The sequence below is a fragment of the Panthera leo genome, chromosome C2 (genome assembly GCF_018350215.1).
Source record: "Panthera leo isolate Ple1 chromosome C2, P.leo_Ple1_pat1.1, whole genome shotgun sequence".
In the NCBI taxonomy this organism is placed as follows: Eukaryota; Metazoa; Chordata; class Mammalia; order Carnivora; family Felidae; genus Panthera; species Panthera leo.
This window is the reverse complement of record NC_056687.1, coordinates 127,423,399-127,449,731: the sequence shown is the minus strand read 5'-3', so window position 1 is coordinate 127,449,731 and position 26,333 is coordinate 127,423,399. Positions and strand designations below refer to the sequence as shown.

The 26,333-nt window shown below is 46.8% G+C and overlaps 1 protein-coding gene across 3 annotated transcripts in view; it reads left to right on the top strand.

Annotated features, from left to right (window-relative positions):
• Nucleotides 1-26,333, top strand: part of EPHB1 (EPH receptor B1) — a 323,054-nt gene that overhangs the window by 231,712 nt on the left and 65,009 nt on the right. For all 3 annotated transcript variants that reach the window (XM_042955106.1, XM_042955108.1, XM_042955107.1), the window contains exons 7-10: nucleotides 750-912; nucleotides 4,815-4,923; nucleotides 5,729-5,793; nucleotides 18,082-18,204. In XM_042955106.1, the coding sequence (XP_042811040.1) occupies nucleotides 750-912; nucleotides 4,815-4,923; nucleotides 5,729-5,793; nucleotides 18,082-18,204 (460 nt within the window). The remainder of the gene's footprint in view (nucleotides 1-749; nucleotides 913-4,814; nucleotides 4,924-5,728; nucleotides 5,794-18,081; nucleotides 18,205-26,333) is intronic.

The following is a 26,333-nucleotide window of genomic DNA, read 5'->3' as shown; positions in this document are numbered from 1 at the left end:
TCAGGCTTTGTAGCAGAGTGGACACTAAGTCACTCAGCTAAGGACTAGGACCTGAGGGAACTTAAGGGGTGATCTAGAACAGTCATGGTGAGGAGATCCTGAGTGAGGAGAGAAAAGGCAAGTCCTCAATAGAAATGAGACAAAGGGCAGGGACACCTGGGTGCCTCAGTCAATTAAGTGTCCGACTCTTGATTTCAGTTTAGGTCATGATCTCACAGTCGTGATTTCAAGCCCCATTTGGGGCTCTGTGCTGACAGTGCGGAGCCTGCTTGGGATTCTCTCTCTCCCTCTCTCTCTGCCCCTCCCCACTCGTGTGTGTGCTCTTTCTCTCTCTCTCAACATAAATAAACCATAAAAAAAAAAAAAAGGGAGACAAAGGGCCGATGCTGCCCAGCTTGCTTCTACTGACATCGGAGACGCAACAGGATTTTGCAAAGCTGCATGTGCACTGAACCCTGGATGGGGAAGGACTAGAAAATGATGAGCCCTCCAGCCTGGCTCTGAGAGCCTAGCCATTTGCTCAGAGCCTCCTTTTTAGAGCATGGCCACCTCATGACACAGAGCTGATCCTTCATTCCCTTGGTCCAGGCCAGATGTCCCCCATTCAGAGAGAGGGCCTGGGGCCAGTGACAGCTTTTAGCAGACCTGTAGGACCAAGGACTGACAGGGCCTGGGTGCTCCAGGGTGGAGTAGGTGGGGACGCAGACCTCAGGAGGAGGCTGCAGACTGTTCTCCTCACTCTCTTTCAGGAGCACAATGAGTTCAACTCCTCCATGGCCAGGAGCCAGACCAACACGGCGCGGATTGACGGCCTACGGCCAGGCATGGTGTATGTGGTGCAAGTGCGTGCCCGCACGGTGGCGGGCTACGGCAAGTTCAGTGGCAAGATGTGCTTCCAGACGCTGACGGACGGTAAGAGGCAGGCCAGTGAAGTGGTACAGGGCCAGCACTTGGGGGAGGGGAAGAGGCCCTGAAAAGCTGCCCTTGCAGCCCAAGTGCCAACCTGTCACTGGATTCCAGTGCGATTCCCTTGGAAGGGTTTGCCCTGGGGGGGTGGGGGCAGGGCATTACTCTTGAGTCATTCACAAGGCAGGGCATCTTTCTGAAGTCAGGCCTATTTCTCTCCTAACATCGCTTGGGTTTTCCTTCAGTGGATCTCTGTACCACATGCAGAGAGGTCCTGGCAGGGAGACCCCCACGTAGCTCAGGGTTCATGTGCCTCCTGCCTCAGAATCAGGGCCCAGGTGTTGCCGTTGTTTTACCCTCACTCCCACTTCACCCCTCTGTTCTGGGGGGCTGGGAGCTGAGCTCACAACCTAATTTCACGAGATAAGGTCTCCAGGAAGGACACAGAGGGGCAAATTTTGGGGTATAGCAGTCCCATGCAACCAGTATCTCAGCTTGTTTGAAACAGCTTCACATGTGACTCTAGCCATGTATCTCCAGTGATAATAGACAGACACTGTCTTCTAAACCATCCCCAAGGCCAGAAAGCCTGTCACCCAAAATACTTCCACCTTTGGGCTTTGTTAGTTCCCCATTAATGACAGTCTCTCCTGGTCCTCTGAGACCATGCTTTTAAATGGTTATGAAAATCTGATTTCCCTGTAGCCCGAGGAGGCGGTGTGGGATATCTGCCTGTGTTCACCCACTCTTTCCCTTAGCCAGCCATTTACTGTGGTATATGCTTTCATTTTTCTATTCACTGTCTGTCCATTTTATTTATTCATTTGTGAGCTGTTTCCTGATAGTTTTCCAGATATCAGTCTCTTCTCAACCCCCTCAACTGAGAGCCTTTAATTTTTCACTTATTAATTAAATTACACACAAAACAGTCTGCCTTTACATAACATTTTATTTTAGGCCAGCACTCTCTGACTAGGCGCGTGATAGGACCTGAGGTTTTATATTGACTCACATTATGATGTTTAACAATTTAACATTTCACCAGAAACATTTAAAATCAGATGATTTCATATGAAAACCATAATGTGCATTTTCTTGTGAAAAGCTGAAAAGAAGCCAAAGCTGATGGGCGTTGTAGGGGGAGGGCTGTACCCCCGAGCTGAGAGGCAGCTGCCCCCATGGGGCGTCTGCCCCTTCCCAGTGATTTGTACCCAGATGCTTTAATGTGAGTTTTCTGGCTCCTGTAGGATTGGAGCTTGCAACTCGTTTTGAGTTCTTTTCAGGTGAATCTTCGCTCATATTTTGAGGATAGTGAGATGGGGTAGAAACCGAGCCAATTTATTCAGGTTAATAATGCTGCCGGTATGAAAAGAATGCAGGCTGTCTCCTGTTCCTTAAGGATTCTGTCCCCTCTTTGCACCTTACTTACCATCTAGATTTATGGGCACTGTGGCACCAGGAAGTACACAGGATTAAAAACCCAAAACTCAGAATGCTCTGAGCACTGGTCTCTTGGCAATTCTGCTAGACAAATCAAGAAGTAACAAATTTCTCCCAAGAAGACTATTCCTTTTACATTTGGCAGTTAAGTTTTATAAACCCAAGAGGGGCTAGATGTAAGAGAGTTTTGGTAAGTGGCCAAATTCAGGAGTATTTATCTTAATGACTGAGGTTTGCACTTCGGTAGTAATTATGTTCACTGAGGCTTCGGGCCCCGTCTTCAGCATAAAGGTGAGTTGAAGGTTGATCAGTGATAGGTCATTGGAGCCGGAGGACCTATAGGATTCCGCCCAGGGTCAAAGACCACGCTTTGGGCAGCATTGACCTCCACATGACAGCAGAGCTACTATGGGCTGCTGTTAGCTATAGTATGCTAACCTTTGGCTTATATGCTTTTTTTTTAACCCATTCATACAGCATGATATCTGCATGTTTATCAAACAGTCCAGGTGATTCTTATGCTCCCCAGTGTTTGAGAATCATCATTCAACTCTGTGAGCAGAGGAAGGCACTTCTAAAGATAAGGATGTTGGTTCTTGAAGCCTCTCACTCTCTAGAAATCAATTTTAAAGACTGAAGGTCACATTGCTTTATGAAGTTTTTAAGTTATAAAGATGTTTTTATGGACTCTTCATTGTGGTTCCTTGAATTTTGTTCTTTTGCCAAAAAAAAATTTTTTTTAAAGTTTAATCACTTATTTTGAGGGGGAGGGGGGGCAGAGAAAGAGGAAGAGAAAGAGAATCCCAAGCAGGCTCCGCACTGTCAGTGCAGAGCCCAGTGCGGGTCTCAAACTCCCGACCTGTGAGATCAAGACTGGAGCTGAAACCGAAAGTCGGGCGCTCAACTGACTGAGCCACCCAGGCACACACACCCCATTTTATTTTTAAACACTCATGTTACAGAAAGCTGTCAGTTGAGACACTATACCTTCAGTCTTTAAAATTGATGTCTATGGAGTGGCTTCGAGAATAACATCCTTATCTTTGGAAGTCTCTTTCTCCACCCACAGAGTTGAACGGTGGTTCCTAAACTTTGGGCAGCATGAGAATCGCCTGGAACATTTGGTAAATATGGAGATATTCTGCTCTTCACTCAAAGGTTCTGATTCAGTAGACCTGAGGAGGGCCCCCAAAAAAGTCATGGTTTATTTTCGGGCTCAGGTGATTCTGATGCAGGACATGGTGAATTTCACTTCAAGAGCTATTGTCATTGAGGTTGCCAAGTGAAATACAGGATAGCCAGATAAATTTGAATTTCAGATAAAGAACTGGCAATATTTTATTCTAAGTAAGTATCTCCCATTCAACATTTGGGGTATACTTACACTAAAACATTATTCATTGTGTACCTGAAATTCACTTTTAACTGGTCGGCCTGTATTTTTATTTACTGTATCTGGCAACCTTAATTGTAATAGAACACATAAAGCTTGATCTCTGTATGCCTCAGTCCTTAATGCCAAGTGAAGGAATAAGCATGATGATGATGATAATAATAATAATAATAATAATAATAATAATAATAGCCAGCTAGGCCAAGTGGTTTCTATGGATTAAGGAAAAGAGTATTAGGATTTGGGACATTGCAGACATTGCAAACTGTGCAGACATTGCAAACTGTGCCTCTCATAATTTGATTGTTTTATTATTACCTTTTTTTAGCAGAAAGGAGTCTGAGGGTCAGAGAGACTAAAGACTTTGTCCAGGATCACAGAGCTCACCCATGGTAAAGCCAGGGTTTCGGGGGAGCTCTGTTCACCTCTGTGACTCGGGGGCTTCCTTTTTGCCCGTGTAATACAGCACGGTTCTAACCTTGGCAGAGACCTTGATCGTATTCTTCTTGAGTGGGAACTTTGGAGTGCCGGGCCATTTCTCCGGTGTTCCTTCATCCTCCACAGCTCCTGGTGTAGCACCTGCTGCCCAGCTGCTGATACTCTTTAAATATCTGCTCAAAGAATCTATACGCTGTGCTGTGTTTCAACACCTGTGTGTTTTCAAAAGTCCTTCAACAGTGGTTTTTCTTCTTCCCCTTAGACGTATCCTAGCATGACTGACCGTCCTTTGAGATACCTTCCAAATGAGGGGATGTAGATTGGAGTCACCTCTGCTGTGGGGACACATGTCATCAGCATTTAATTCTGAGCTTCTGTCCCTGCTGTTTTGTTTTTATTGTTACTGTCATTTGCTTCTAGTTGTTCTTGTTTATTTGTGACTTGAAGATCATTCTTTGTTTTAGTTGGTCTTCTAGCTCTGAAGCATAGAAGCTGTACTGTACATATGCATACATATAGACACACACACACGCACGCACACACACACATACTTATAATGTCTTTAGTGTCATGCATCGCGTCCCAGCTGTATGCAATGAGCACACAGGAAGAACTCTAATGCCTCTTTTTCACCTAGATGACTACAAGTCTGAGCTGAGGGAGCAGCTGCCACTGATTGCTGGCTCGGCAGCAGCCGGGGTCGTGTTCGTGGTGTCATTGGTGGCCATCTCCATCGTCTGTAGCAGGTAGGTCCTCTACTTCCATCTGCTCCCACTAGCTCACCTCAGACTCGGAAAGCCCCTCTCCACATGCAGGCCCCTCCCAGGCCATGCAGACTGGACGGGGCCTGACCATACACAGCCTTGCTGTCAAGCTCATGGTCATCATTCCATCTCAATCCACAGGCAGCCTAGAATTGTCCAGATTATTTGTTTTCTCTGTGCCTGGGATAAAATCCCCCATAAGAGCTGGGCAAGGCTATGGGTAAACAGCATCCATCTTCAAACCTCATTTTATTCCCCCTCACTGTTGGAGCGACAGTTACCAAATTGCATTTGACCCACTGGAGCATCACACCCTGTACTGTAACCCATCGTCTGGTTAGAGAGCCAAGGCCCTCGGCAGAGGGCACAAGGCAGGCAGTCAGGAGGAGAGCCAAGGAGGAAAACAGGAACTCCAAGTTCTGCAGAAGGGCAGGCCCTGAGGCCTTGTGCATTTTTAATACTGTTGCTACTGCCTTTGGGGGTTAGCCCAGATTCTGCTCTGGAAAGCACTGTAGTTGGCTTCTCCTGAGCAGTTCCATGGTACAGCCAGCATGCTGATAGGTATCCTGAGAACCTCTGCCCCAGGCTCTGACGGGGACCCAGAAGCAGACCCGGCTTCCAGGAAGCAGGACAGGAACTAAATGTTAAAGTGAGAGCTGCCCAGTTCCCAGTCCCAGAAGATGCCCTAGTGAGCCCCCGTCGGGACAGGGGAGGTGGGGGAGACCCCTGGAGCCGAGCAGCAGGGGTGCACTCCAGCTAAGAGAGTTCCTCTTCCTCGCATCTACAGGAAACGGGCTTACAGCAAAGAGGCCGTGTACAGCGATAAGCTGCAGCATTACAGCACCGGCCGAGGTGAGTAGAAAGCACACACCCACTGCCTGGTAGAGCAGGTGAGTGCTTGGAGGAGTGCTCCTTACAGCCAGACTGGCCAGTCCCAATGACAAGTCCCCTTCCAGCCCCCGGTGCCCCAGCAGCGTCCTTTCTCTGCAGGTCCCCAGGGCCACAGGCTGCCTGCCCCATCTGCTCTCTGCCTGTTGTGGGCACTCATTGGATGCTTGGTGGGTAGATTATCTTCCATGTTGATAAGCCCGTATAGGACACAGAATTCGGGGGAAAAGATTGGGTTTAGCAAGTCAATGAATCCTGAAATCAGACTCAGTGGGAAAAGATGGAGGGTTCTCTATTAACATCTTCTGCCTTATCTTATCCAATTGAGCGGCTGGGGAATGTGTTAACCAAATTCACAGATAAGCTAGAGAACATGAATATAGGGAATTAAAAAGATAGCAGAGCCCAAGAGGCCAGAGTGTTGGGATATCTCCCAAGTGTTTTCTTTTAAGCAGTGCCTTTAAAAGTTTTTCTCACTCATTATCCTACCCATCTCTTTTTTAAAAACCTATATATAATATTTTTATAACTAAAATTTCTCCTTACCAACGTACAGTGTAAAGTCCTACGTCAAAACTATTCCTTTATCTGTGTAATTACAACATTGCAGGATCTGAAAAAAAGGTCACTTGGGCCACCTCCCTACTTCCAGAAAGCTTAGGTCCTTGGGACATGTTGTCTTTCTAAATAACTCCTTTTGAATTCCACAGTTACCCTCAGAAATCTGTCCCAGCACTTTGCACTGTGCTCTGTCTCAGGCTTCTTCTGTAAATCTCAACTCACCTAAATCCCCCTGTGCAATGTCAGCCCTTTTCTTCCTGTTCACTCAGCAGCAAGCATAGAAAATAGACCTTGTACACACACACACACACACACACACACACACACACACACACGCACACTCAGCGTGCCTTCAGTGGGCAGTCCTGGGAGCGAAAATGGGCTCAAAGGCAAAATTTCTCATGAACCAAACTCCTCCCTTCTCTAAAATCGACTCAGGAGAGTGAGGCCAGGACCTTCACCCAGCAGCTCCACCTCAGAGGAGTTTGTGTTCTAGCACGGCCAGTGCTGGCTGGCACTGTACAAAGGCCACTCTGTAGATATGGCTTTGTTCTCTGGGGACTTTCAACCCAAGACCAAGAAACTGCCAAGGGTTTGTAGAGGACCAGACTCCTGGCGGCCGGCTGCTATTCCCAGGCAGTCATTGCTGGGAGGGAGGAGAGGGCTCAGAGTGAGCTCAGAGACGCTGAGACTCGACCACAGTGGTCCCGGGCAGCTTCCAATCAGCAGCATAAATGAGGGTGGGGGACTGGAGAGTGGCCTCTTCTAAGGCTACAGGCAAAGTTTCTGCAACACTCAGAATCCCATACACTCCCCTTCCTTTCCCTGTCCAGGCCACTGTGGGCCTCCATTTTAACCAGTTGTAACTGGTTTCAGAGAGGAAACCTTACTGTGTTCTCTTTCTTTCCCAATGTCCTGACTCTGTGCCTCACTGCAAAATCTACAGATGTGTTTACCCATTTTAACCTGTGCATTTGCCCTTCCGGGCAGGGCCTTTGCTTCCCCAGCTGAAAAACAAAGACTTTGATTTATCTCTGATTCTCAAGTGAAGGTACCCCCTCCACAGTGCATCAGAATTACCAGAAAGGCTTTCTCTATCACCCTGCTTCCCTGCCCTGCCTCAGGATTCTGACATTACCCACCAGCCCCCTGCTCTGGACTAACTCCCTGCCATATTAAAAGCCACTGTGGAGGTACCTAGGTGGCTCATTCAGTTACGTGTCCGACTTCAGCTCAGGTCATGATCTTGCAGTTCACAAGTTCAAGCCCTGTGTCGGGCTTTGTGTTGACAGCTCAGAACCTGGAGCCTGCTTCAGATTCTGTGTCTCCTTCTCTCTCTGCCCCTCTCCCACTCATTCCCTCCCTCCCTACCTCCCTCTCTCTCTCTCTCTCTCCTCAAAAATAAATAAAACATTTTTAAAATGTTTTTAAAAAGGGCCATTGTGAAGCCCATTTCAGACTTAGCATCCTATAACCTCTTTTGAGGAAACTTTTGGAGATGGCCATATCAGTCTGAATGCAGAGGGTGCAAAACTGGGTTCAAAAGGAGGAATGCCATTTTGGAGACTAGAGATGCCCTAGGGTGAGAATGGGGTACCCTAAGACAGACTTCTCCTCTTTAAAGCCAGGCAAGCTAAGCCTCGTCACTCTTCAGTCAGGGTACAGGGGGTCCCCAAGCATCGAGTGCAGGTGCAGCTTGGTGCCCTCCGGGCCACTTCCACTTGAGTTCTGGCCATCCTGCTCTGGAGGGGTGGGCTCTGCCAGCCACAGCACGCAAGTACGCTTCCACAATACTCAGATACTTCTGAGGAACTCTTCACCTCTAAGGCCAACAGAAGGAGGCTTCCCTAGTTCCCAGCTCCACAGAGAAACCACTATGCAGTCTGCAGTAATAGTGGCCCTGCTGCAGCCAGCGGGGACAGCTAAGCACACGGTGCTAACAAGCGGCACAGTTGCTGTCCCTGGGATGCAGGGTAGACCAGAGTTCACTCCCTTGGCTGCTTTAGAAGTCTGTCTTCTTTTTAATTCAGCTCACCTTTTATAAGTCCTTTTCCCTATTCGTACCATTCTTTTTATCTAACCCCTGAAACCTGGCTCTTCTTTGCAGCCTGGTTCCCTAAACCCATAGTCTCATGCATTGAACTGCATTAGTGCTTTTCCTCCCCTGCACATCCATCACTCTGACCTAAGCTACTACTGTTGGAGAATCACAGCTGAAGGACTGTAGAGCTGGGGGAAGGCTCAGCACTCTTAGAACAGAAGAGAACACTCCAGCTCTGATGGAGGCTGTGCCTGGCTCTAGACAGGGAAGGGGGAGGAGTATTTAGTTATGGAAAGCCTACTCTGTACCATGAATTGCGAACTTCATTCTGGTAGCTCATTTCAACTCATCTAACCTTGACAATCGCTTAGGAAGCAGGCATTAATCTAGGAAGATTAAGCGACTTCCTCAGGTCACACGCCTCCTACATGGCAGTAAGTCTGGCTACAGAGCCCATGCTCTTACCATATTGCAGAGGCTCAGGGTACCTGGTGGTCAGGAGCAGGGGCGAATGGGGTGAGAACTAATCCCAGGTGTCCTGGTTGGTGGACCCCCTTCTGGGTCCCACTGCAGGAGACAGAAAGATCAGTTATGTCTGAGCAGAATGTATGCACATAACTATACCTGAACCATCCACATGCATGCATGGTACTGTGGGATATGGCCAGCGACTGCAGCTCTGAGGACTTCCTGCCCAAGAGGTGACAGAAAACCCGCAGCAGCTCCCCAGCTGTATTCATCAGTGCCCAAGAGAGCCCCACCTCTCTTCCCCATGGGCAGGGAATAGGGTGCCATAGAGAGGCCGGTGGTCTGTGCTCTCCCAGACCCTCCTTTCAAGCTGATGAAAGGCTGAAGGAGAAATAACCAAAATCTTCACAGATGGATACCCTCTCTAGCTCATCTAGACGTGACAGAGCTGTTCAATTTGAGAGTACAGTCTAGGACACTGTCTAGGACACTGGTTTATGCCCTCCTCTGAGCTTGGAGCACACAAAATAAGCATGTAAAGGGGAGGTTGGATTTGGGAAAGTCAAGTTGGGAAGGGAATCTGCTGGATGTGGTGCTGGATGCTTGGATAAAGAGCCTGGAAGGTTCATGTTCAAGGATGGGTGGGTGGGACTGTGGGTTTCCCGTGTCCAAGAAGAGGCAGACAGATGGTGTGTTCTCATGATTACTGTGAGCCAGATCTCAGAAGGTGCTTGCTGGCTGACTAAAAATTGCCTGGACAGGATGATCCAGGTAGGCCAGGGTAGGCTTGGGAATTAGAAAAGTTCTAGTCAATTCTATATTTGGGAAGTGCTACTGGGTATTGATGAGGCTTATGTAACCACATGCCTGATAGTGGCTGATGCCTCACAGATTTCTGAGTTGGGTGAGGTGTGTAGGGGTGGGGAGAGAGGAAGAAAGAGCTCGGTAAGGGGGCAAGGGCTTTCAGAAAGCAACCCTAACACAACCACCTCCGTTGTACAGGTAACTGTGGATATAATCACAGATCTATTCTTAAGCCTTGAGAAAAGTGAAAACAAATAGGTTACGTGCCCAAAGACTGGCAGAAGCTCAAATTTCCACCTAGGGCGAGAGGACAGAGCACTGAGATTACAGAACAGGAGTGTAAGCTTGATCCCTGCCAAATGCTTGTAGAGACCAAAGCAAATGGGTTCTGGGCATTTACAACTGAATTCAGTGATCACTAGGAACCACAGAGGATGATTAAGAAAGAAGCATGAGGACCTCATATCATTTCCTAGGGTTATACATTTAGTAATTTCAACAGGAATTGCAGATGTAGTGAGTTTTTATTTTGGCACAAATATTTGATGCTCTCCTAGAGGAAAGCATTGTAAAGTGAGTACAGACATTGTCTTCGTACCCAAAGAACATGGGTTAGTAACTCCTGTCAGCCAGGAAGGAAGGCACCAGCCTTATTCTAGCCCTTGTCCAATTCAATCTCTTGTTCGTTTTGTTGTTTTGTTTTTTTGTTTTTTTTTTTTAATTCATGAGTCAGGTGCAAGCCTAGGGATGCTTATCAAGTTTGTAGGTAACAGTTGGAGAGCATAACTAACACCATATAAAACAATCAAAATTCAGAACTATCCAACAGCTTTGAATGCTAATTTGAAATCTGCAAGATGAAATGTTAGAGGGATAAATCTAGAATCTATTGCTTGGGTTTAAACAAAAATAAGGCAACACAAAAAGGTGGAGACCTGACTTGCTATTTGTTTGTGTGAAAAATGTCTAGGTGTTTAGTTTACCACATGCTTAATATGAGTGATATATAGTGGAGTAAAAAGCCAAGCACTGTTATGGATGCAAAACAATAGTAAAATATAATGTTCAGCTTGAGTGCTTACTGTGTTACAAGACCCTTTACCTGTACTAACTCATTTAATCCTCATAACTGTCCCATGAGGTCGATTTTACATGTGAATAAATAGCCTCAGAGAGGACAGGTAACCTGTCCAGAATCCTGGAATTAGTGATTTGCAAAACAAGCCTTTAAACTCAGGTCTGCCTGACTCTCTGGTCCCTGGATCAGAGGAGGTGACAGACATGCGGTCCTCTGTGCTGGGAAGAACACATCTACAGTGATGTTCTTGGTTCTGAGGACCCCATTTCAAGAAGAACATTGTTGGCAAAGCGGCCTGCCTGTTTAAAGTGCCAAGTCCTGATCTCTTACCTCAGGGACTTGGAAATACCCATTCAGTGCTGGAGAAACATGGGCAGGGATCAAGCATGATGCCTTTATGGCAAAGGAAAGGAGATGGTGTTGTTGTGCTTCATGAGGTTAAATGGAACCATTGAGTGAAAGATCAAAGTAGGCAGATGTGGATTCAGTGTAGAACACCCTCGCCCAGACCGGAGCTGTCCAACACAGAGCCAGGCTGCTTTGTGGGGAGGTTAGCTCTCTGTTCTTGGAAGCATTCAAGCACAGGCTAGGTAGCTATCAGTAAAAGATGTTGTAGAGCAGACTGCTGCTCTAGGTGGGAGCCTGGACTAGATTAGACCAGAAACATACCTTGCTCCAAGATTCCACACCCGACTTTCCTGACTCTGGGTAATAGAGGTGTTTCCGAACTATAGAGGACCAGTATCCAACCCGCTGGAAATCACTTTGGATACCAGGGTGAAGGTCAAGTGGATCCGCTGGAGGAGGAGACAGGCTGGGTACTTCGGCTGCCTCTTCTGGAGGTAACACGAACACTAGCATCTGGTCATGAGTAAATGAGGGCCTATGAAGAGAGGAGGAAAAGCCCCCCGGGGCAAAGGTGGCTGAGTTGTCAATGGGTGCTTATTAAATATCAAGCACCTCTGTGGCTGTCAACTTTGGGTTTCCAGCACGACTTCAATGGCCCAGAACCAGTGGGCCTTGCCTGAAAAGACCTGCCTATGCTGGTCATTGATGTCAAGAAGTAGGGAGGTGTGAAACTCTTTTTCCTAAAGTACCTTCCTCAAGGGCAAGTCACCGGTGGTCTACTTTTCTTCTCCTAGAGATATATTAGGCAATTACTGTGGTTTTAAGAACAAACCTTAAAATGTGGTGAAACTTCCAAATAGAAGATAGGAGGAAGATTCTCTTCAGATCCACTGCTTTTCCGCTGAGGCTCATTGACTCCCTAAGGGCTCTCCTCTTGGATTCTTCCTCAAACCCTGGCTGGGCACCCAGGACCTCTGCTCCTTCCTGGAAAAAAACAACTATCTATTGCCCTGGTCTTGGCCCTCAGAAGCAGGTGGAGCAGACTGTTTCTACTTTCCATCAAGCTTTCCTGGTAGGTTTACTCCAAGAAACTGCCCATCACTCAATAGCTTCAACCACCACCCATGTGTCTCCTATATCCACAACTCCAGATTTAGACTTCCAGCTCTGTTTCCATTCTGAGTTCTGACTTCTAGGCACTTGCATGTTTCATCTGTGCATTCAGAGTGTAAAAGCACATGCTCGAACTTCCCTGACACTGGGGTTTCTTTCCCAAAGTCCATTACCTGGTTTGTAGCACCACTTTATGCCAGAAGTCTTGGCATTGACTTGGATTCTTCTTGTACCTCTTTAATTCTCCATCTTTAATTGCTCACTGAGTGCTATCAGTCCTTCCTTTGAGATTCCTCTTGCCTCTTCTGTTGTTCTCATTGCAGCACTCTGGTTAAAAACTCTGTATCTTGGCACCTTAACTATTGCAATGACCTTAGAGCTGTTTCTCAGCCTCCGGCCCCTTCCCCATGACATACATGTGAACGCTGCAGCCTACCAGCCAAAGGAATTTCTTGGTGCCTTGCTCTCAGTGCATCCCTTCCTAGCTGATGGAACAGTTGTCAGCTCTGTGTGTCTGATGGCATCAATCTTAATGCCTTTGTTTGGAAGTCAAGGCCCTCCCATGCTAGTACATCAGTGCTCTCCCGCCTTAGTCCTCCCTTCCCACCACACGTAAGCTGGTCACACTCTCCTTACTCCTCTCTGAGCTTTGCCTTAGATACTCCAGGCTTCTCCTTCTCCAGTGCATGAGCATGTGACCTGTTCTTCTAGGATTCTGACCTTGAACACTGACGTCCATAGCCCTCTGCCTTCTCTGGTTTCTGCAACATTTATAGCTCATTTCCAGGTGTGGTCTCCTGATTTTAGACTCTCCAGTGCTGTTTTCCCAGTTATTTCATGTCTGCATCATCTGAAGAACCTCATGAGCTTTGCTTTTTCTATAGCTCCCATAGTCGCTAGAATGGTGCTGTCTGGGTATCCTGTTAAGGTTGAGAAAAATGAGGGGTGATCAATGTACTGAGGGAGAGGATTGGATGAAGTCCCTCCCAGGGACTGTATTTTATGTGCAGATCCCTAAACTGCTTCCCTCTTGTGCTTAGGTATCTGGACCAAATTTAGGTGAGTCACCAAGATGAGAAAGTCTGCCTTGGATCCAGAACGGGGAACAAGGAAGCACACTTCCCTCCTTCCCATGGCTCCATCAAACCTGCTGGGACACAGGATATCAGTGACTGAGAACAGCCTAACTTACTACCTCTCCAGAGCCATACTGTGGGATTCTAGGAATCCTCAGCCAGCTGGAGGGTATTGGGCCCTTCCTAGAACCCCTGAAGCCTCCCGGGCTGTCTTGCTCTCCCACCCCCCAGATGTTCACGGCACTGATTTTGTACTTTCTGGATCCATGAGAGGGCTGAAGAGGAGCTCTCTGTCTTCTTCAGCTGTTAATCCTCAAATGTCACACACTATTTAGAACTAGCCCTTACCCAGCCTGTTTCTGCTCGACCCTGAGACCCTGGCACTTGCAAGCAGATCTAACTCTTTAGATACACCCATACATCTGCCAGCATCCCCAGACTGTCCCAGCCTGATCTACTGATGTAGGGTATCTAATAATTGCCAGGAGTTTTCTTCTGCTTCGAGGACTGCTCTGTACCATGTAAGAAGGCTCTGCATAGTGGCTAAGTCATTTCTTCTCAGACTTAAGTGCCTAAAGCATTGGTTTGTGGGTAAGATTTGGCTAATCTTCTGGGACTATGGTCTTTTAAAGCTTGAGGCAGTCCAGGCTGCAACCCACACCTATAGCATAAATGGGCTTTGAGGTCCAAGAACAAACATATCTGCAAATTGGTTCTTTAATAGAAACTAGTGAATTAGAAGAACATAAAATTGAAGATTTTTTTTCTTTCTCGAGACACTAGGAATCAGAAGTTTAGATCTGTACATACTACTTTTGTGTCAAAGGTATGTAACCTATGTTAAAAATGAGAAAATAATTGATAACTATAAAATATTATAATTATATAATATTTGCAATAATGTGAAACACTGTACAGGGCATTATAAAATACCTTACATTATGAGCTATATTGCATCTGATATTATTATTACTACCACTGATAATATTTCCCCAACACTCATAATCTGAGAACAATTTCTGAGCCCCGTCTCCAAATGTTTGGCTGTGCCTGACTCCGCAGCTGACTTGAATTCCTTGTTCACTGTCTGGTGATTCATTGCACTAAATACCATTTTCCTGATAATTAAAAACTGCTCACTGGCAAGTGGGAGCAGGAACAGGCTGATGCAGGATTTATGCAGAAACACAAAATGAGCCACAAGACAAATGACCTGTTCTGCCTAGCTAAAGGCATTATTTTTTTCTCATCATCTTCGGGGACTTGAGAAAGCCTAGCGGTAATGCCAGAGAGAGGTCTGCAGAGATGTGTTATTCCAGGATGAGGCACAGAAGCCATTATGTGCACGTGCTGAGTAGAATCACTTTCCTGGTTTCCTACACTGGATCCCTACCCCTGCCAGAGGAGTTAGGCCAGGACCCTCTGCTAGGTCAGCCCTCTCAGACCCTCATCAGAGGAGAAGCACCCGAGTCTAAGCCATTTGATGATAGGCTTTTGTTTTCAGTTTCCCTTCCTCAATGTAACAATGGTATCTTCAGGTTCAGGGAAAACAAGTACTAATTCCTATATGCAGAACTTCACAGTGATGTCGCATCACCCCTCCTGGGCCTCTCCGTGCAGCCTCCTCAGCTTTCTGTCAGGAGCTTCAGTGACTGTCAGAACCTCTGGCCCCACAATAGCTGTGACCTCACGAGCACATGTCCTCTGACCCCCACGTACACGTTTCTTAATTCTACGAGGTAGCAACCTCTCTTTGTGAGTAAATTGCACCAATCATTGAAGTATGAACTTTCTCCCACCTTGGTGCACCTAGTTGCCTATTCCTGGCCTGCAAGAATGCTGGCACCATCAGGACGTGAACCGTCCCCTTCTGGGAGTAGGTCCTTCCCAGAACTGATTGGGGCTAATATCTGCAAAGCTCATTAACTCCGGATCCTTTCTCATTCATCCTTATAGATGTCTGTACTTGCAAACCGTTCATTACTGCACATTCTAGATTGTTTAATTAGTCTTTGTGGAAGAGTTCCTGTAGGAAAGCTTAGCATACATCGTTTAAAAGCCCTTGATCTAAAATAACAAGGTAGTTATTCTTAAAGTAACTAATACAACTCTAAGTGCCTTACATCCTCCACTGCCCACCCCCCCTTCCTCTTCCTACCTCCCCAAACACTTCCTAGAACCGTTTATTGATAATAATCCTGAGTAAGTCAGTCTGAGCCCTTCCCGTAAACATCAGGCACTGTGCTAAGGTATTTCATTTGCAGTGTGTTCTTTAATATCACAGTCACCATGGGAGGGATGTGCTATTTCCTCCACTTGCAAAGGAGAACATTATTCTAAGAGGGGTATGTGGATTTGCTGCTTTATGCCAGACTAGTAAGAGGTTTTAGGATTCTCTTCTCACCTATAGGCCCCAGCATCTGGGCTCCTGACCTCCTCTCCTCTCAGCATAGCACAGGATTTGGGGAAAGTTGCAGGTTGTTGACACTGACCTGCTGTCTGCTTTGCATTCTGAGTGGGTCTGTTGTTGTCTCACCTCCTGCCCTCACCCCTTCAGTTCACACTGGCCAACTTCCACGTGCAGCATCTGTGTGTCTTCGCCTAAAAGCTCTCTGGCCATGGAGCCTCCCTGCCCACCTGCGCAGCAGGCCAATCAGCTCCCACTGAAGGCTGATGGGAAATGTGTGGTAATACCATGGCTCCGTCCATCCAGGTGGGCCAACTCTGAAGCATGTGATCACCCACACCAATTCCTAGAGCTTTCCAGGGGGGCTTAAGTCTGCTTCAGTTACCCATGGTGGGAAGTGGCTTGAGAAGACACTTTTTATAAGCTGCCTTCCTTGCCCGCTCTTGCCCCATTCATCTACAAGTGCTGCTTGGGATCATCTTTCAGATAAGCCACACGGCTTTCAGAGCCTTTTCTCAAGGGTTGCTTCTGGAGGAACCCAAAGTGCGATTACCTGGAGATGCTGATCTGGCTTTGTTAGACCCTTTCAGTCTGGTTTCAATCATTCTTGGTCCTCACCTGTTCGTCTGAGCAAATGAGAGATGAACCCCCACTCTATTTTCCTTTAACTCCACTGTTAGCAAAATAGAACACCAGCCTTGCTCTCACTCGCTCTCCCCCCCCCCCACACACACACACACATTCCCTAGGGATTACAACATTCCATATAAAGGTGAGGATCTCTCTGTTTGCTTTGTCCAAATTTCAGTGGGTAGATTCCAAAGTCCATGTTGTCATGTTTCCAAGGAACATTCTAGGATGGCATTGACCATCCTAAAGCAAGCCATCTAGCATGCTAGGAGTGATTTTATTTAATGACGCCTATAACCCATTTTTCCAAAAGAGCAGTTCTTCTGGGCATGGAACCTGGCTGTCTCTGACTTAAAAAACAAATCCCCCTTCACTTCTCTGCTGCATCTTCCTTCTCCCTCTGGACTGTACTCTAGCACTTCGAGTCCTTGCCTGAATTGTGACCAAAGCAGCATGAACTTGGGGGAGCTGTAGACTCATCAGAAAGATGAGTGAAAGATGTCAAAACTAGCCTCTTCGTTTAGGTCTGAGAGTCAGCAGAGATGAGCCGCAGTGAGGCTTGCGGTGCTCACCGTATCTGGGGAACTGCCTCAGCCTTGGGTCCCAGCCGAGGGAGCTTGGCATTTCTGCTTTTTGAGGCCTGCCTGCCCTGCTGACTTGACCCTTCCACCGGCATCGTTGGCCGGCAGGGAGAGCACCCACTCTTCACAAGGATGCCATGCCAGACCATGTTGTTTAGCTTTCAAAGCCCTCTCCTGCCCAGCACACTAGCACCAAGAAAGCAGTTTCTATACTTGGCCTCATGACACATCAGGCATACTGAAAATTACGTTGTGCGTGAATCCATTTGTTTCTTGGGTTCTGTTGCCTTTTTTGTCCCCTTTCCTCCACTTTTTGAATGTATTTTTTCTGTAGTGACAATTCTCTGTTTCGTCCCCATGCATGCCTATTTATCCTGCCAGTGTAAACATCAGTGACAAAGTCTATATTCCTTTTTGTATTTCTCATTCTCCATTTTACTCGTTTTTCGTACTCCAGTGTGTCTGAGGCATGGGTGTTCATGACCATTTTTCTTTCATTCCACCTCACTTTTTTCTATGTAGACTTTGCTCTTTTCTCTATCAGTATTTTCTAAGCTTTTCTTTTCACACTTTCTCTTCTGGTATTCTGTCTGGACATTTCTATCTTGAAGTGTTTCTAACAGCAATTTCTCCTTCTTCTTCTTCTTCTTCTTCTTTTTTTAATCCATCCTCATCCCTCTTCCAGCCGTGGCCACAGCCGTCAGTTATAACCTTAACGGTGGCCTCCACTCAGAAGAGTTGTCAAGTTGATAAATATTGATATCTACCCTACCATTTTACCACCACTCTTCTGCTAATGCATTTGGTTGGCATCAATCAGTTTCTTTGCCTTCTGTGAGTGCTCAGTGTGGGAGCTGGTCCCGATCTGTCACTTATAAGTAATCTGCTCCACATTTCATCAAGAGCTCAAAAAGAGAAGAAAATATGGAGGAGAAGTAAAGGACGGAGAATCAAGCTAGTGTGGCCCAGAGGGAAGGGAGATGGGAAGGCCCAGCAAGGCAAAGAGAGGCAGTCTGGTATGTAGGAGGGATGCCCCCCCCCCCCCCCCGCCCCAGCCATACTCTTACTGCTGGGGACAGCAGCCAGGACTTACTGACCACCGTGTCCTCTTTGGGATGTTAACCCTGCTTATCTCCTCTAATAAGGCTCCCCAGGGATGAAGATCTACATTGACCCCTTCACTTACGAGGACCCCAATGAAGCTGTCCGGGAGTTTGCCAAGGAGATTGATGTATCTTTTGTGAAAATCGAAGAGGTCATCGGAGCAGGTATGGCTCTCCCCTCCCCTCTTTTCTGTTCTCTTGGTGTCCAAACATCTGCTTCCCACCTTTCTAGGTGTTCTCTTTCAGCATAAAAAAATCATCCCATTGGGAGAAGAGTTTCTAACATCTCTCTCCCCAGAAGATGAGTCTGAACCATCTACATTGTGTGTCTAGGGATCTTTGGGGAACCTTGAAGATGGTGGCCTAGCTTGGTTGGTGTTGCAGAGAATTCAGCTGTAGTTTTGAAAGATTCAGACAGACATAGCTCCAGAAATGGACCACCAAATACACCAAAAGAGAGAGAGCTAGGGTACACAGTTGAGAAGACTTTGAAAGAAACAAAATGTGTTTAGAAGCTGGACAGAGTGCCTCACTGACAATATCTCCATGGCTCTGGATCAAGATTTCCCCCCAAACTTTCAGTTCTCCTTTTCCTGCATACATGCATTTGGAAGCAGACCATGATGAATTGAAGAGGGCCCACTATTTCCAGAAGAAAACCCACCCATAACTGTATTTCCTACAAAAGATATATAATATGAATAGTAACCCAAGACAAGTTCTACTTCGAAGAAACATGCGTGCTCTCATCCATCTCACTGCATTGGACTAGAAATCCAGCCCAGCAGAGAACTAACTGCCTGAGCTGCTGTCAGGAGATCCTACCTAAAGACTGATCCAGAATTTTCATCTTTCCTTAATGGATCAGTAGTTGAGTCAATTTGGCAATGGACTCAGCCTTATTAATGTGAATGAGTGAAATATCATCACTTTACTGGCTCCTCTGCTGCCTGTTTTGAATTGTCTTAAAAGATGTGTTTGCTTTGTGTCCTCTTTCCTACTTTTATTTTCTTCTACAGCATTCTTTATCTTTTCTTTGTCTTCAATTCTTGTTAGCCGTTGTTCGAGCTCTCTTCACTCATACACTGTAGTCTTCTTTTTAGTTCCTGTGTTTAGGAGTGCTTCACTCATATCAGTATTTGGAGAGTCATGGAGTTGCCTCTACCTGTAACATTTAACTCGATAAAATGTGCTTAGTCTAAGTTTTACAGACAGCCACTTTGGATATTATCTTTAGGGGGAAAGTCACTATCCTTCCGTTCACTGCCTCTCTTAATGCACTGAGGGGTCAAAAAGCCATCTGTGAAATTGGAAGTCACATTTGAAAGCTTGCCCCATTAGGCTACCATTTTCATGCTCTGGATTCCCTCTTAAAGAGCTCTACCTTCATGGCATCTCTGTGGTGGCTGTTGGGACTGTCCCTGTCAGGACACACCTTTCTTCTCTCACCAACCCCTCAGGAGTTCCAGCCGGCTGGCCATAATCTGATCCACATGAGTCTATACATATTTCCCATTGACTTTCATTAAATATGTTACTGAACCACGACTTTCACTTCTGTGCAGATAATTTTCTCTTCCTCCTTAGAAGCTGACATATTTAAGGATCATGCCTTGGAAGGCTGGATACCAGATAAATTGGATTACTCCTAGAGGCTCAGATTTCTCCAGTGAACTTGAAAGAGTGTTGGGGAGGCATGCTTACAGTCCCACACCCTGTTTGCCCACATTATTAATTGTTGTTATGTCGTGTGGTAATGGTGCTAGTGATTTTAATGTTGTTACTTATGTCATGTGCTTAGAGCAATGTGTTCTGGACTGTGTTTCACCCCAGAGAGCACACATCAGCCCCCTCCCACCTTTGTCAGAGGAAGAGTAAAGAGCCTTCTCACTTTATGACCCTGCCAGGGAGTGACAATTTGGGGTGAGCTCACCAACTGCTGGATGCCTGTAAAGGGACAATCGATGGCCCTGCTCCATCCTTCACTTGACATTTTTGTAGAGCCTGTGCTGCTGCTACCGTGTTTGTGCATCCTCCTCCGAGAAGGTCAGCCCTCTCTGTGGCTCGTGTGGTAGTGGGGAGGGATTGGTACACTTAGCGGTTTATAAGATGCCCAGCGGCACGGGGTAGAGACCTGTGCCCAGTCTGCTGCTGCCTACTCTCTACCAGACACTCATCTCCTCCTGATCCAGAAATTCCAGAGCTAATCCCTGTGGATATTAATCCACTATGTGTAACTCAATGCAGTTTTAACAGAAGAGACTCCTAGCTGGAATCAATCCTCACTCCCCAGTTCTTTTTCTCCTCTCTCTCCACTCTTGCTTCCCCTAAACCCTGCCTCATGGAGACTCACTTCACTTTGTGCTAAAAGAGCTGGTGTGAAGGTCAAGTTAAAAAGAAAAGAATTTTGTAAGGTAATATTTATACAGCGTTATTGGCAATATTGCTCTTAGCCTCCTGGCTGATTGGGAGCACAGGGCAAAAACTGGGTTGCAAAATGGTAACAAAACATGAAAAGAAGACTCAGAAGTCATTTGTCCTTTTGCTGGTGTACTCCTTCCTTCCCTCCCTCAACAAGCTTTTACTGAATACTTCTTGCATACTGCGTGTGGGATTCCGGAGACGGACAGACAGCAACCCTGCCCCCCTTCAGTGGTCTGACAGTCTTGGTGGGAGATAGGCCGGTAACGTGTTCACTGTATCACGCCATCCACAACACAGGCATGTGCAAAGTGTTGGGCCACCAAGGAGCCATGGTCAGCTCCTTGTTCGGGGAGTGGGTGTGGGCATCAGGAAGGCTTCGCAAAGGAGTTAACCTTTGGCCTGAGCTTTCAAGGATGAAAACTAGTAGAAAAAGCAAATTTTTGTGACACTCATTAGAGAATGAGACGGTGACAGAAGAGGAAAATTGCATGATTTAAGAGAAATGAATATGACCTTCTAGCAGCAGGATGTTGGAGCTAGCTGGCACCAGCTCACAAGAGCCAATTGTGTACATCTCTTTCCAGCCCCATGTTCAATGACACATGTTGGTAAGTTGACATCTGCCACGGTAGGAATTTTTACACAGTAGGAATTGGCAGATGCTACAAATGGGAGGTCTTTGTTTCTTTGTTTCTTTGCTTTCTGGAGAACTAGTAGTTGAACACTTACTGGCACACCCCAGCCTTCCAAAGTGTGCAAGGTTATTTCAAAGAGGATGCAGAGGAACCCACCTATGCCTGCTGAGTATAGAGCCAGAGGAGAAGGTCATGATTATTGCAGGAGGGATTAAGTTTAAAGTTCAAGAAGATCCTCATTCATTGAACATTGATTCTGTGCCTGGGACCATTGTGGATGCTGGAAAATACACCAGTGCCTCACAATCCTTGCCCTGTAGTGGTGATTGTCCAACATACACACAGTGCCACTCCATAAGAGGAGGGTAGGCAATTGACAGCTAAGATGAGTGGTCCAGAGAATACACAGTCTTGGAGATGGGAGGCTTAATGGCAGGAGAGAATCCAAGGAAGAGAAACCTTAGGGACCCTTAAAGATATGAAAGCTTTGCATGGGCTGATACTCTATGTGGCACTTCCTGAGAACACAAAGGAGAGAAGGCTAACAGGGAGGCTTTTCCTGAGGGTAAGCATTGAGCATTGAGTCTGGAGAATCAGCCTGAGACCCAGAGATCCAGAGGCTGTGGTATGGATTTTATCCTGTAGAAAATGGTGACGTCTTGTAGGCACCTGAGCAGGCTGGGCGACAGGAATGAGATTCTGGGGAGACAAATCTGATAGATGCTGTGTTTGGACTGGCCTGGAATGGGTGACAGGGAGGGGTGGGTGAGGCCTCGGAGGCATGGAGACTTTTATGGGGCTTTGCTTGGAAATGTGGAGTGGGTTTGAGATGGCTACTGCTGGGATGGAGGTGGTAGGGAAAGCTCTGCTCGAGGAACTAAACGGATCTAAACCAGAATGTATCCAAACATGATGAATGGAGCTGATGGGGGAGACACAACAGGGAGGTTGTGGCCAGAAATGAGGGGCATTGAGTTAAAGCCCTTGAAGGGAGAGGAAGGCTGCCAGGCCTTGGGGAGTGTGGGGTGGCAGTTGTGCATGTGAATGAAGGCCAGTAAAGTCTAGAAACTGAGGCTGAAGAATTGCAGCAGCTTCCCATGTTTCTTCTCAACTTTTGAGGATGTTGGATGAAGGGATAACAAGGGGCACCTGGGTGGCTCAGCGGGTTAAGCATCCAACTCTTGGTTCTGGCTCAGGTCATCATCTTATGGTTCATGAACTCAAGCCCACATCAGGCTCTGTGCTGACAGTGCAGAGCCTGCTTGGAATTCTCCTCCTCTCTGCTCCTTCCCTGCTCACTCTGTCTCTCAAAATAAATAAACTTTAAAAAAATTTTTAAAAAAGAGTTACACAAGAGTAACTGTGAGCCAGGTGTGATGGCATCCAGGAAGACCGAGCAATAATGAACTTATTAACCATTATGCAATTATCTGCCTTTCTTTCATCATCAGGCTCAAAGTTCCAATGACGACAGGGCAATCTCAGGATTTTTTTTATTCCTGCGCCTGGCCTGGTGTGGCACTCAGGTGCTCAATCAAATATCATTTGCATATGGTTCAATGAAAGTAGGTCCTTTTGGGGAGAATATAGTGGGGAGGAAAATTTGGAGAACTGGACAGAGCTTGGGAGAATGGAGAGAGCCTAGAAGGAAGTGAAGGGTCCTAAGTCACTTGGTGCTCTTGAAATGACCCAGTGGGATAATGGCTGGCCTTCCTTTTCCCCTGCAGATAATGGACATTATTGGTCTGTTTAGAGAGGGCAGAAGGCCTTCTGGTTAGGAAAATATTAGCAATTAGGAGAACTGGAGAATATTAGCAATTTGTGACCATGAATCTGACTCATAGGAACCATCTCACAGGTCAACTCCAAGGCGTTGGTTAGTTCTGACCAGTTTGATCCGTAGATTTGCCCAAAACATAAAGCAGGGTTGCCATGAATAATTAGGCCCCTCAGCATGAATGTCACTCTGGGTTGCGCAGTGTGTAACCCGTGTAACTGTATGCAGCAGCCCTGATCATGATTTTCAAGTGCATGAAAATGTAGGTAGAGGTGTCACTAGAGGGTGGCTTCCAGGGGAAAATAAGGCAATTGTATTTTATTAATAAATCTCCTCCTCTGACTCCAGCAGCTGCCAATTCAGCATTTCCACAGATGGCTTATTGTGAGAGAGCGGCAGATTTGTGGGGAGAGGGCTGGGTGAGGAAGGCTGGGGAGGGGGATCTCTGATGTGCACAGATTGGGAATGGGGCCAGCAAGGCCCACCAGTTCTCTCTTTCAAGAAGAGGATGGGTTTCTTGGAGATATTTTGGTAGAAAGGCCACCAGCCAGCCTGATTCCCCTAGGCTCATTTGAAGTGAGGGTGGGCAGCATGAGGGTGGCCTCATACTGGATAGGAGTCACAACAGGAAGGGTTTCCAGAAAAGCAAATCAAATAGATGTCTTGAGTAATTATAATTAAGACAGCTGGCATATATTGAACACGCACTGTGGACATACTTTATGAAAACATTGTCTCGCTTCCTCCCATAATGTGACTTAGGGTGTGTCAGTGAGTGTGCGTGTGTGTGGGCACGTGTGTGTGTTTAAACTGGCAAGGAAATCAATATTCAGAGGATAGCTCCCCAAAGGTTGCGCTGCCAGCTGAATGAATGATAGAGCAAGAATTGAAACCCAGACACTGCTGATCAAGGTCTGGTGAATGAAACCCCCACATACCTACACTTTGGTTACTGTTCTGGAAAAGAGCAGTTAAATATGCAGTGACATTACTTCTGATGGTAAACTCTGTCTGGGAGCTTGGAGTAGGCAAGCCTCCTTGCTGGTAATGATGATACTATCCTAGAACTCAGATTGCCCATAGGGTAGGCGCCCTTCTCTTCTAGAATGATTCAGTAATCTCCCTTAAGAAGGACAAGGACGAGGACCAAGATATCTGGCATTTTCAATGATAGGTGCTTGCTTACCTAATGAAACCAGTAAGTCATCTGTAGGTAGGCAGGAGTCTAATGACTGCAAACAGCTACAAGAAAAGAGAACGTCTGCTTGCTCTCACCCTGTAGGTATTAAGTATTGTGGACACCACGGGCAACTTCCATCTCATCTGCTGGCTCCAGTAGCCTGGTAACAGGGATCTGGGGAGCTCTGCTGGAAAGGAGGAATGGGGCTGCCATCAGTAAGGAATGTCTGTCCTGGGTGCAGGGTTAGGAGGTAGCAGAATGCCTGACATGCTTTTACTATCCCTGGTTTAGCCATAACCTACTTACCTTGCACAGGCTAGTGTGATAAAGCTGGCTGGAAATCATACTTTAAAACCTAGTTTGAATTTATTCTTTAAAAGTTCCTTTTCTGGTGGAAGCTTGAATTAGTAACTAGAAGCTCTGCTTTCCTTTTTTTCCCCCAAGGCAGTTTGTGACTTCAAAATACTGCTAAAAAAAAGAGAGAGAGAGAGAGAGTGCAATTGTGTGTGTAGATTCGCACTGCACATAGCCAACAGCTACCACCTCACATACCTGCTGGCAGGTTGGATGTTTCATTTTCAAAAATTGAAAATTCTTTCCTTCTGATTTTATATATAATAGTTGAGGCATTTAATGCTGCTGAACTACTTTTTCTCTCTTCCTCATTTTGTCAAGGAAAGTAGGAGAGAGGAACTGGCAAGGGGCTGAAAACTTGTAGGGAATAATTTCCGTAGCTGTCTGGAGGACAATCTCAGGAAGTGGCTAAATTACCCTCAGCTGACAGCCTTGAGGGCAGTGGTTCTCAAACTTGAGCCAGGCATCAGAATCACCTTGGAGGCGTATCAACACTCCTGTCACAGGGCCCCACCTGCTCAGCTTCGGATCCACTAGATCCAGGTGGGGCTTGAGAATCTGTATTTTCTAACAAGTTCCCAGGTGAGGCTGACTTTGTGAGGCAGAAACCACGCCTTGAGAACCACTGCCGGCCAAGAGCCACTGGCCCCCAAACTGGCCTGACGCTGGAGCGAGGTCCTGGCCGGAGGGAGGTTTGGCTGTAGTAGAGGCTCCAAGGTCAGCCTCAAAGATGCTTGCCAAAGTCCAGCCAGACCAAGATGAGGCTGGCTGCAGTTACTGTTGGTAAAGGATCTACATAGAGAGAATCAGCCATAACCAGTATGCAGTCATTTGCTATAAACATCTATTTTAAATATAATGTTAATGCTTGATTGGTCGAGAATATTTTTAGGTGTTATGAATTTCTATCAGAAATTGAAAAATGGGGGCGCCTGGGTGGCTCAGTCGGTTGGGCGTCCGACTTCGGCTCAGGTCACGATCTCGCGGTCCGCGGGTTCGAGCCCCGCGTCGGGCTCTGGGCTGATGGCTCAGAGCCTGGAGCCTGCTTCCGATTCTGTGTTTCCCTCTCTCTCTGCCCCTCCCCTGTTCATGCTGTGTCTCTCTCTGTCTGAAAAATAAATAAACGTTAAAAAAAAAAAAAAAAAAAAGAAATTGAAAAATGTATGGCCGTGGTTTGAAGCTCATGTAAAAGGAAGCTCTTTGGTGTTCAGATCATGGCAAATCAAAGCATCACAGACAGCAAGTTCTGGCCCTAATTACAGGAAAGTGTCGAGAAGCAACAATAGTTTCTTGAGAATGGTGTATGAACCTGACGTCAAAGATCAAGGTGACAGGGTCTCTCAGATTATAAGCCATACAAGGCCTCAGTTTTCTGTTACTAATAATGGCAATATGCCGATCAACTCCCACTCCCCATGAGGCTGTGGCCGTGCCAGAGAGCCAGATCCCCCACGCTTTAGCATGCTAGACTTGCCTGGGGACACTGTCTATACCCAGATACCTGGCAGCGGGACTCCCCCACTACTCCTGGCAGAAAGCCCTGCTTTGCCTTGGCTCCCACTTGTTTGCAGAAACGTGCTCCTCCTTTTTTCTTCCAGAGCCCACCCCCACGTACCACCCACCTCATGCCCCTACCCCTGGCTTGTCTTAAATCGCCACCCATATGTGTCACCCACAGTTTGTAGTTTACAAAACACTTTCTCAGAGACTCAACACCCTGTTAGGAAGCTGGGGTGGTCGACCCTTCCTTTTTATGGTTTATAAAGCCAAGACAGCTGGAGAAGTGAAGTGCCCCAAGTGGGGTGGCAGGGCTGGTGTAGACACGAGCTGCTTCTTCCACTCCCTGCCGGAGTTCCCCTCCCAGCACTGGGGCCACTTAATGACAGGGTGAAGCACAGCTTCCGAGAGAGAGAGAGAGAGAGGA